The sequence below is a fragment of the Triturus cristatus genome, chromosome 3_2, assembly GCF_964204655.1.
Source record: "Triturus cristatus chromosome 3_2, aTriCri1.1, whole genome shotgun sequence".
NCBI lineage: Eukaryota > Metazoa > Chordata > Amphibia > Caudata > Salamandridae > Triturus > Triturus cristatus.
The window spans coordinates 892,088,689-892,100,943 of NC_140584.1; the positions used below are offsets into that span (position 1 = coordinate 892,088,689).

The 12,255-nt window shown below is 48.0% G+C and overlaps 1 protein-coding gene across 1 annotated transcript in view; it reads left to right on the top strand.

Annotated features, from left to right (window-relative positions):
* The window catches only part of ITGAE (integrin subunit alpha E), an 847,690-nt gene that overhangs the window by 244,224 nt on the left and 591,211 nt on the right, over nt 1-12,255 (top strand). Inside the window, exon 7 of the mRNA XM_085649316.1 lies at nt 2,104-2,199. Coding sequence (XP_085505442.1) covers nt 2,104-2,199 — 96 coding nt within the window. The remainder of the gene's footprint in view (nt 1-2,103; nt 2,200-12,255) is intronic.

The following is a 12,255-nucleotide window of genomic DNA, read 5'->3' on the forward strand; positions in this document are numbered from 1 at the left end:
GGAGTGTCATTTACATGTTGCCTCTGCCCACAGCAGCATACCCCATGGGGCACAGGTCAGCTCTCTTCAGCCATTCGCTCACTGACTGCGAGAGACGGCATTCTTCTCTTAAATACTATGTACAACTACACAATAAGTAGTCCCTCTTGGTCCCAGAGACTGCTGTGCACTGTGTGCCTTTACTTAAAAATAGATACATTTTTTAGCTTTTCAACAATGCTTTATTTATACAATGCATGCATGAGTACAAAACCTTCAGACAAATAAATTATGAATTGGAAAATCCACAGGTCAGCAGCCAAGGCCAGACCTATTGGCTTTGCCTGTACTTGTCTACAGCAGGTTCCCGAAATACAATCTTTTTGGCCCTTTGTAAAGTACCTTTCATGGTTGTCTGGAAGAAATTAGAATAGCCACTTTTTCTTTATTTTAGAGAGTTTCCCTTTTCAAAGTTTATTACTATACTTTTAACTGAAAAGTGAAATGCTAATTTAGTAGAAAGATTGATAAGTCTTTGCAAATGCTAATGTGTGGCCTTAGGGATGAGTGCAGTGCATCCATGCACATATTTTATCGTGCAGTGCCACATTGTCAGCTACGAAAGTGTAAGTAATTTTTCTAGGAATATCTATTTTAGTCATAGTTTGGCTCCCTCTAGGGACGCCGAGTAGTAATTTATTGCTTCTACATTTCTATCAATCTGAATGCTCCGCCATTTCCAACAGATATCAGAGCCTCATAATTAAACATTGATTTCCTGGATGAAGCATTGGAGGGCCCATAAGGGCAGCTTATTTTTTGTCTTTGACCAAATGCTGCTGGAAACTGCTTAATACATTGCTCACAATAACTTTTATGCTAGTTTCCTTGCGTTCCACATTTTTACATGCTCGATCTCTTCTGAAATTATACTAAGCTGTAAAACCTGACTTCCAGTCACTGTGCACCATCTTTTCTTCTACTTGTTCCTTACTATTTATAATATGGGGACAGCTCTTGAATTTGACAAGCATGCACCTGGAACAGGGTCACAGGTTTCCAGGTTTCAGAATATAGCAGCAGGCCATTCTCTGGACACAGGGGATACTGGGCATCCTGCGAGGCCATATGTAGGTCTGAGAGGGAAGGTACGCCTCGCTGTCTATCGCTCAGGTTCCACCTGCTGATGTCTCTGGCATCTAATCATCTTCATTACAGGATGGAAGGGGCATATCATCAACGAGGTGATATATAATGAATCGCCGCTTTTGCGTCAGTTCTAGGGCAAAAAGTGGCGTTAATTTTATCGCCTAATTAGCAAGGTCACGCTATCACGTGAAACCTTGCATTAGCGCCCGGATTCTTAACGCCCAGTTTTGCATCTCTAATGAGATGCAAAATGGGCGTTCCTGACCTGACATGACTGGAGAAATGTCGCTAAGCGACATTTCTTCTATTATCAAGCCCCACGCTATGAAGCATAGCGGCAAGAAAAGTAGCGATAACCCCTGTTATCGCTACTTTCCTTACGCCTGCTACAGGACTGACTTAGCCATGATATCCTATGGAAGGTGGATATCATGACTAAGTATGTGCGGCCCTATCAGCACGCTAACGCCAACCTTTGTGAGATTATCGCTGGGTTTCCAGCGATAATCTCACGTTTGGCAGTTAGCGCTTGGATTTTTATCGCTTTTGGGATAAGCGTTGCTAATAGCACGCTATCTCAGCAATAAAAATCCACGTTAGCCGGCAATAATTATCCTAGCGCTAAGTGCGCTTAGCGATAATTATCGCTGGTTGTTGCCGATATGCCCCTCAGCTCTTCTAGTGCCGTGATATCCCTTGGGACGAGTGTTGTGCTCTATAAAAACAATGAAATGTAAAAAAAAAGGTGGCATAGTTTAGAATAACTGGGGAATTAGAATGTTTTTTAGGTTTTGGATTGTAACCATAAAATTCCTACAACTGAAGCTATGTTAGTGCAATTTATTGATTATACCTGGTGGCAAAATTCATTCCTCTTAACAAAAAAATCGGCATCTATTAACTTAAAAGTAAATTGTCTGAGTTTAAGATTGTTCTTTTATTTTGAAAATGAAGGTGTGTGTCTCTTTGTTTAAGCTGCATTCTCCAGATTTGGAGGGATAAACCAGATCAGGGATGCCAATCGAAACTCCAATAACAATAACAACGTTGGTGAAGAGGACGACGATGACGGTAAGTGTTGGCTTCTATTGAGTGTTTTGCCAGGACTGAATACAAGTGATGTTATGAATCATTTTGGACGTAAGGTGCTGAAATCAAATTTAAGTAGCATTATTGAATACGACTTGGGTTAGGCAGAGGGTAGTTATCAGCACATCGGCTAAAAGACAGACTCCGTAGACTTTGCAGCAGGCATGGAACATGCGAGAAATCAAGATCAGTTTGAGGTGTCTCCCCACTTTTTGCCGTGGTGGTATACATTTTTTATTTCGGCCAAAGGCCATGAAAGGTTTCATTATAAAACATCATTCATAAATAATCTAAAATGTATCCAGCCAAATGTTACATGATTTCAATAAAAGAATCGGCAATTGCAATAGAACAGTTTCATTCAATAAAAACTTTTTAAAATATACATGGAGTAGATGTCTAGTTATTCATACAGTGCAAGGTAAGTTCCACGATCACAGATATCTTAATCTTTAATATGTCACAGCTTTAACCCCATTCTCTTTCTTATTAGACCCACTCTAAACAAATATCTTGATGACACAAATATGACATGTGGTAGGTGTGAGAAGTTGGCCTGGTATATGATGCTCACTAGTTAAAGTGATCACCTTGTACCATGCCAAGCAACCCTTATGGTGTGGTTGTAAGTCAACCTTTTCGGACTAGCTGCCCTAGTGGTAGCGTAGGCTAAGCAGTCTTTGAGGCTAAACTCGTGAAGCGTGTTAAGCCAGCTGTTTTACCAAATGCAACCCCCTTTTATACCAATGAAAGGACACCACACAGATATATATTCAAAATATATATGTATTTATTTCTCAAAGTAACCCCTAGTCTCTTTATGAGCACAGGAGCACAAATCGTCAAACAAGATTATCACAGAATACACAGAAGTTGCACTTTATATGGATAGGCCCTGGTGGCCACTCGAACCATATACTAAAATAGTGGTATAAGTACCACGAACAGAAAAGGGAAAAGGCCTAGGGCCTCTAGAATCGCTGGGCCTACAAGGAGCTAACGTTAGTTAGTGACCAGGAGGTCCACGGGTGGCGTGTGCAGAGCAAATAGTCACACGCGTGCTCCCATAGGTTTCAATGGGTGCGTAAAAAGTACAAAGTTACTGCAAAGGAGATCTTCCGGGTTGACTAGGAACTTAAGATTTGGAACACAGGCACTAGAGATGTATTACTACACATGGGCACCGGAGTACCAGCTTTACCTCACCCACAGGAAGCGGGTGCATAGGCCTCAAAGTGCGTCGGGTTTCTTCTATCTGTTCCGTTGAGCCTGGGACAAAGATGCTGCAGGCGGTCGGTCCGGGAGAGATGCGGTGGATCCAAGGGTGGATCGGAGTTGCAGAAGACCTGAAAGCAGAGGGGACAGTGTTCACAGTCACTAGCCAGTGACCGGCGTGGCACCAGGTAGGTACCAGGCGATGTCGGGTGCAAACAGGTGATGAGGGGTAGCTTGTCTCCGCAGCCACGTGGTCCCTGAAGGTCGATGACGTCCAGGAGTCGGCTCACGAGCTGTCCCACGCAGGCTCTCGCTGTCGGCGGTGTCGGCGACTTGGTCGAAGCAAACAAGCCTTGGCAAAAGCAATTTTCGGAAATCAGCTGTTGGTTCTGACCAGCAAGGTCAGAGGGATTGCTCCTTTGGAGGGGAGCAAGGGCCAGTCTGGAGCAACCAGACCAGCGGTGTTTTTCGTAGAGTTCGTCGCCAAGATGGCCACTAGCCAGCGGGCCAGCAACCGGTTAGGCGCGTCGAGTGGCAAAATGCAGAAGGGCCCCACGCAGATCGTGGAGATGCTGGAGGGCTCACCTTTGGTGCAGATGCTGCTCGGGTGTTGGGCTTCTCAGCTCCCAAAGCACAACTTGGAGGGAGCCTCGGTTGTTGCACTTGTCAGCTTGTCGTAGTCGATCCAAGATGGCTGGCTCCACGTGTCTCGGTGCCTCCACGGGTCTCCTCTTTTCAGGGACTGTGGATCGGGCGGTGTGAGGTCTGGAGGTCCAGGTCTTGTCAGTCTCTGGGCTCGGGCTCCGGTGGGAGGAGGCGGCAAAGCAGACGTTGATTCGCTGGATGGTGCTTGCGTTAGCAAGGTGGTCACTCCCTGACCACAGGGGAGATTGGCTTCAGTCCTATGTGCAGCAGAGCGTCGAAGTTCCCGTCTTCTTCTTAGTTTTAAGTTGATTTCAGGATGTCTGAAGTCTTAGGACACAGCTCCTACCTTTAAGCGGATTCTAGGGGCCGGACTACCTGCTAGGTCCCTCCCTATGGGTGGGACCAGGAAGGGGGGTGGTTACACCCCCAATCCTTTGTCCAGCTCGCCCCAGGCCCGGGACTGGTGTGCCCCAGGACCGGTTTGAACTGGCATATGCACCGAGGCTCTTTGTGAGCCACAGGCATGTCTGGTTTCTTTCAAGCCCTACCTGACCAATACACAAAATCCTGTCTGGGGTGGTGCACGCACCTCCCCTGGCAGGAAACCCTTTGTCCACACCTCCCAAGCTGGAAGGACTCCCAGCAGCAGGAGGGCAGACTTGTGTCTGTGGTGGCAGCATCCATTTTGTGGAGCTGAGGCTATGTCTGATTTTACCCGGGTTTCAGGTACTGTACATGTCGTGTCCCTCTAGAAGGGTGGAATGCTAACCCCGTCGCCAGAATTGGCGAGGGGTTAGTATTCCAATTCGTATGACACCTTACTCGACATGTTTTGATAAAGCCAAACCAAAGATAGCATTTAACCGCGAGGTTCATAATGCACTTAAGAGTATATGGTATGACGATATCTGGAAACAGTAGAAGGAAGTTGTTCCGACCACTGCAGACAGGCTCAGCTCATGCCAGAGCACCATCTCACATGGAACCAAGCACTCTGCCTTCAGGATTGTTAAGGCCTGCCATAGGAGTGACTTATAGGTTACCAGGTGTCCCATTTAAGGTTAGGTATAGGTATACTACACCTAAGTAAGAGGTGATTACACCAACTTACCCCAGCTGAGTGATCAGCCAGTTGTGTCAAATTGTTAGGCCAAGCCTGGGGTGGCATAATACATGCTTCAGCCCTTGGCAGGCCTTGGGTACACCAATGCCCTGGGTACCTAGTGTACACTGGTACAGGGGCTGACAGGGTGATCCACTTCCAATTGGTTATGCACCTAGGGTGCATAGTTTTAATTTAGTAGAGAGAACAGCAGGCTGGGGGTCTGATTGGCAGGCCCACAGCCTCAATATGTCAAAAACCAGTGAAGCAAAAAGCAAAAATTTGGGGTGACCATAGGATAGCAGACCCTACTCTCCTACACAACCCCCCCCAAACGCTGGGACATTAAACTAGCCTTGACCAGTCTCGTCTTCATGTCCTAAGTGGAAGTACCTGGAGAGACCATCTGCATTCCCATGGTCAGTACCTGGCCGGTGCTCCACTGTAAAGTCCATCCCCTGTAGGGAAATGGACCACCTAAGCAGTTTGGGGTTTTCACCCTTCATCTGATTTAGCCACAAGAGGGGCTTATGGTCGGTCTGAATCTTGAAGTGAGTGCCAAACAAGTATGGCCTCAGCTTCTTCAGGGCCCACACCACAGCAAAGGCCTCCCTCTCAATAGCTGACCAATTCTTCTCTCTGGGGGTCAACCTTCTGCTAATAAAAGCAATGGGTTGGTCTTGACCATCTACATTAAGTTGTGACAGCACAGCTCCCACACCCAACTCAGAAGCATCTGTTTGGACAATAAACTCTTTGGAGTAGTCAGGACTTTTCAGGATAGGTGCAGAGCACATGGCCTCCTTCAGGTCATCAAATGCCTTTTGACAGCTTACTGTCCACTGAACCTTTTTGGGCATCTTCTTGGATGTCAGATCATTAAGAGGAGTCACAATGGACCCATAGTTCTTAACAAACTTCCTGTAGTACCCAGTCAAGCCCAAGAAAGCTCGAACTTGAGTCTGGGTGGTTGGAGGGGACCAGTCCTTGATGGATTGTATCTTACTCTCCAGTGGTTGAACTTGGCCTCCACCTACAAGGTGGCCCAAATATACAACCTTACTCTGCCCTATCTGGCACTTAGTAGCCTTGATAGTGAGGCCTGCCCTTTGCAGAGCCTCAAGAGCCTTCTTCAGGTGGATCAGGTGATCCTCCCAGGTGGAGCTAAAGACAGCAATGTCATCAAGATATGCTGCGCAAAAGTCATCCAACCCAGTAAGGACTTGGTTCACCAGCCTTTGGAAGGTGGCAGGTGCATTCTTCAGACCAAAGGGCATCACCACAAACTGGTAGTGCCCACCTGGGGTTGAGAATGCTGTTTTGGCCTTAGACTCCTCAGCTAATCTGATTTGCCAATAGCCAGCTGTTAAGTCAAATGTGCTCAAAAACTTTGCAGAAGCTAGTTTGTCTATGAGCTCATCTGCCCTTGGAATAGGGTGTGCATCTGTCCTGGTGACAGCATTGAGTCCTCTGTAATCCACACAGAACCTCATCTCTCTCTTGCCATCTTTGGTGTGAGGTTTGGGGACCAGAACCACTGGGCTAGCCCAGGGGCTCTCTGAGGGTTCAATGACACCTAATTACAGCATTTTATGTACCTCAGCCTTTATACAGTCCCTGACGTGGTCAGGTTGTCTGTAAAGCTTGTTCTTTACAGGCAGACTGTCACCAGTGTCCACCACATGGGTACACCAGTCAGTTTGACTAGGTATCAAGGAAAACATATGTGAAAATGATTGTAGAACCTGTCTACATTCAGTCTGCTGATGGGCAGTGAGGTTGCCTCCAAGGGTCACTCCTTCAACTGTGCCATCTTCAGGGTTCTGAGACAACAGGTCTGGGAGAGGGTCACTCTCTTCCTCCTGTCCCTCATCTGTAGCCATGAGCAAGCCCATGTCTGCCCTGTCAACATATGCTTTAAGCCTGTTAACATGGAGTACCCTGTGGGGACTCCTGGGAGTTCCTAGGTCGACCAAGTAGGTGACCTCTCCCTTCTTTTCCAGGATTGTATGGGGTCCAGACCATTTGTCTTGGAGTGCTGCTGGGGCCACTGGCTCCAACACCCATACCTTCTGTCCTGGCTGAAACTCAACCAAGACAGCCTTTTGGTCATGCCAAGCTTTCTGTAAGGCCTGGCTTGCCTCAAGGTTTTTGGATGCCTTCTCCATATACTCAGCCATCCTGGAGCGGAGACCAAGTACATAGTCCACTATGTCTAGCTTAGGCTTTTTGAGAGGTAACTCCCAGCCTTCCTTCACCAAACACAGTGGGCCTCTCACAGGGTGCCCAAACAACAATTCAAAGGGGCTGTAGCCAACTCCTTTTTGTGGGACCTCTCTGTAAGCAAACAGAAGGCATGGTAGAAGGATGTCCCATCTTCGCCTGAGCTTTTCAGGTAATCCTTTGATCATACCCTTTAGGGTCTTGTTGTATCTCTCAACAAGCCCATTGCATTGTGGGTGATAAGGGGTGGTGAACTTGTAGTTGACACCACATTCCTTCCACATAGCTGTTAAGTATCCTGACATAAAGTTGGTACCTCTGTCAGATACTACCTCCTTAGGAAACCCCACTCTGGAGAATACTCCCAGCAGGGCCCTGGCCACAACAGGTGCTGTAGTGGTCCTAAGGGGAATTGCCTCTGGATACCTGGTGGCATGATCCACTACCACCAGTATAAATCTGTGCCCAGATGCAGTGGGAGGATCCATGGGACCCACTATGTCTATTCCCACTCTTTCAAAGGGGACCCCCACCACAGGTAGTGGTATTAGGGGGGCCTTTGTTGTGCCACCTGATTTGCCACTGGCTTGGCAGGTAACACAGGAGCGACAAAACTCCTTTGTATCTTCATTCATGTGAGGCCAGTGAAAGTGAGGGACAAGTCTGTCCCAAGTCTTGTTCTGGCCTAAGTGTCCTGCTAAAGGAATGTCATGGGCCAAGGTAAGAAGGAAGCCCCTAAATTGCAGAGGTATAACCAACCTCCTGGTAGCACCAGGCTTGGGGTCTCTAGCCTCTGAATAAAGGAGCCCTTCATCCCAATACACTTTATGGGTACCTTGAGCATTCCCAGCAGCCTCAGCAGCAGCCAGCTGTCTGAGGGGTTCAAGAGAGGGACAGGATAACTGAGCCTGCCTCAAGTCAGCCCTTGAAGGTCCCCCTGTCCCCAGAAACTCAACCTGATCAGGTTCAAGCTCTTCAGGGACAGTTCCTTCAGGGTCCTCTAGATCAGCTTCCTGGGAAGGCTGATCATCACTCTGAGGCAGGGGGGAAGGCACAGCCTTGACCCTCCTGTTCTTCTTCTTGGTAGGTGCTTGGTCCATTGTTCCAGGATCCAAGACCTGAGGTTCAGTGAGGCACTTTTTGGCCTGTGACCTGGTCACAGCAAGGACATGTGATGATATACCTAACATCTCTGCATGAGTCCTGTACTCCACTTCTGACCATAGAGAACTCTCTAGGTCATTGCCCAACAAACATTCTACTGGGAGGTCTGCACTAACCACAACCCTTTTGAGGCCAGTTACCCCTCCCCATGAGAAGTTAACAACTGCCACACTATGTGAAGTAGTGGCATTGCTGGCATTGGTCACCAGGTAGTTCTCACCTGGTATGTACTGTCCAGGGTCCACAAAGCCTGGTGTCACCATAGTGACACTGGCACATGTGTCCCTGTAGGCTTGAGCCACTTTGTCATTAATTAAAGGAGTCTGTCTGTACTTGCCCAGGTTACTGGGGCTCACAGTCAGGGACAAATCAATGTCCCCATCACAGATCAAGACTGCCTGTGTCAGGGTTCTGTCTAAGTCAGAATCTCCTTCAGTTCCCATAGTGATTCCCACTACACCCTTTGTCTGGGGACCAACACTGCTAACAGTAGTACTGGGAGCAGGTGCCTTAGGGGCAACAGTGTTGGGGGCTCCACCCTTTTTGCAATCACTAGTCCAGTGAGTTGTATTCTTGCAATGATTGCACCAGGGTTTCTTTTGACCTTCTTTCTTCTTTTTGTACTGTTGGGACCCACCCTCCTTAGTAGTAGTTTGGGGCCCTGTTGAAGACTTCTGGTCTTTAGGTTTCTGATCTCCACCCTTCTGGTCTGTTTTCTTCTGATCACCCCCTTGGCCCTGGTTCTGGTTCTTTTGCTTAACCCTGGTTCTGACCCATTTGTCTGCCTTCTTTCCCAATTCTTGGGGAGAGGTCAGATCAGAGTCAACCAAGTGTTGATGCAGTTGCTGGTTTTGACAGTTATTTAAAATCTGTTCTCTCATCATCAAATTATACAATCCTGTAAAATCAGATACCTTACTTCCCAGCAACCAACCCTCCAAAGCCTTAGTGGCACATTCAACATATTCAGACCAGTCCTGAGTCTGTGTCTTTTGGGTGTCTTTGAACATTAACCTGTACTGTTCAGTGGTTAAGCCTAACCCATCTACCAGAACACTCTTCAGGACTCTGTAATTTCTGACATCCTCTTCTCTAACAGTGAGGAGTCTGTCTCTGCCTCTTCCTTCAAAGGAGAGCCAGAGGATTGCTGCCCACTGGTCTTCAGGAACCTGCTGTACTTTGCAGGCTCTCTCAAGAGCAGTTATCCATTTGTGGATGTCATCCCCACTTTTGTAGGGGGGCACAACCTTAGACAGGTTCCTATTATCAAAGACCCTATCTTTGTCCTTAGGGACAATGCTGCCACCAGTGGGTATAGACCCACTCTCTCTAGGTTGCCTAGCCTTGTTCAGTTTTTCTTCCATCAGGGCTACTTCTAGCTCCTGCTTCCTGATCCTCAGCTGGGCTTCCTGCATTCTGGCCTCATGTTCCCTCCTCTGAGGGGTGGTCATCCTTTTCCTGGAGTGACCTTGAGAGCCTCTAGAGCCATGAGAAGCATTGGAGTCACCTGAGCGATTCCTTTGCCTCCCAAGCCCTGTGTTAAGTCCACTGGGGAGATCCAATGGGGTAAACCCATTGTCAGTCCCCAATAGCCTTAGTTTAGCTGGGCCAAGTATAATACTTGGCACTGGGCTAGTTCTCCCTTCATCATCACTACTTTCTGTATCCTCACCACTTTCCTCCCCTGTAGTATGATTCTCATCTAAGGGATGGCTATTGGAACTGGGTACCTCTGTAGTATCTTCAGAAGGGGGGCCTCCTGTTCCTGACCCTAAGGGGGCTAACTGGGAAGCTTTCTTGAGTTCTCTCTGATTCTCATCATTTTGTAAGAGTTCTCTGAGCTCAGCAGAGTTAGGGTTCTTGGGCTGTTTAAGGCCCCTAAGAGTTGCCAAATGCCTGAGCTCATTCTGATTAAGGGTAGCAAAGCTGGATGGTGCCCTCTGGGGGTCACTCTCAACAGAGATGGGTACAGTGGACCCCTCTGCCCCGGCCATTGCTCTTAAGTGTGGGTGGATGTGTTGCAATCTACCTACACTTGGGTTTACCTACTAAACCTATCTAGTAGTTGTAGTCAGGGTGTGCTACTCCCTTTGCTCTACAACAACTAAGTTCAGTAGAACTTATGTATATCTAATCTTGTTTTATATGTACCTATAGGTACCTATGTGATCTTTCAATTGGTAACCAAGAGATTACAATGGTAAAACACAGCAAGCTCAAATCCAACCGCTGCTCACCAATGTGAGAAGTTGGCCTGGTATATGATGCTCACTAGTTAAAGTGATCACCTTGTACCATGCCAAGCAACCCTTATGGTGTGGTTGTAAGTCAACCTTTTCGGACTAGCTGCCCTAGTGGTAGCGTAGGCTAAGCAGTCTTTGAGGCTAAACTCGTGAAGCGTGTTAAGCCAGCTGTTTTACCAAATGCAACCCCCTTTTATACCAATGAAAGGACACCACACAGATATATATTCAAAATATATATGTATTTATTTCTCAAAGTAACCCCTAGTCTCTTTATGAGCACAGGAGCACAAATCGTCAAACAAGATTATCACAGAATACACAGAAGTTGCACTTTATATGGATAGGCCCTGGTGGCCACTCGAACCATATACTAAAATAGTGGTATAAGTACCACGAACAGAAAAGGGAAAAGGCCTAGGGCCTCTAGAATCGCTGGGCCTACAAGGAGCTAACGTTAGTTAGTGACCAGGAGGTCCACGGGTGGCGTGTGCAGAGCAAATAGTCACACGCGTGCTCCCATAGGTTTCAATGGGTGCGTAAAAAGTACAAAGTTACTGCAAAGGAGATCTTCCGGGTTGACTAGGAACTTAAGATTTGGAACACAGGCACTAGAGATGTATTACTACACATGGGCACCGGAGTACCAGCTTTACCTCACCCACAGGAAGCGGGTGCATAGGCCTCAAAGTGCGTCGGGTTTCTTCTATCTGTTCCGTTGAGCCTGGGACAAAGATGCTGCAGGCGGTCGGTCCGGGAGAGATGCGGTGGATCCAAGGGTGGATCGGAGTTGCAGAAGACCTGAAAGCAGAGGGGACAGTGTTCACAGTCACTAGCCAGTGACCGGCGTGGCACCAGGTAGGTACCAGGCGATGTCGGGTGCAAACAGGTGATGAGGGGTAGCTTGTCTCCACAGCCACGTGGTCTCTGAAGGTCGACGACGTCCAGGAGTCGGCTCACGAGCTGTCCCACGCAGGCTCTCGCTGTCGGCGGTGTCGGCGACTTGGTCGAAGCAAACAAGCCTTGGCAAAAGCAATTGTAGGAGGATTCGGAAATCAGCTGTTGGTTCTGACCAGCAAGGTCAGAGGGATTGCTCCTTTGGAGGGGAGCAAGGGCCAGTCTGGAGCAACCAGACCAGCGGTGTTTTTCGTAGAGTTCGTCGCCAAGATGGCCACTAGCCAGCGGGCCAGCAACCGGTTAGGCGCGTCGAGTGGCAAAATGCAGAAGGGCCCCACGCAGATCGTGGAGATGCTGGAGGGCTCACCTTTGGTGCAGATGCTGCTCGGGTGTTGGGCTTCTCAGCTCCCAAAGCACAACTTGGAGGGAGCCTCGGTTGTTGCACTTGTCAGCTTGTCGTAGTCGATCCAAGATGGCTGGCTCCACGTGTCTCGGTGCCTCCACGGGTCTCCTCTTTTCAGGGACTGTGGATCGGGCGGTGTGAGGTCT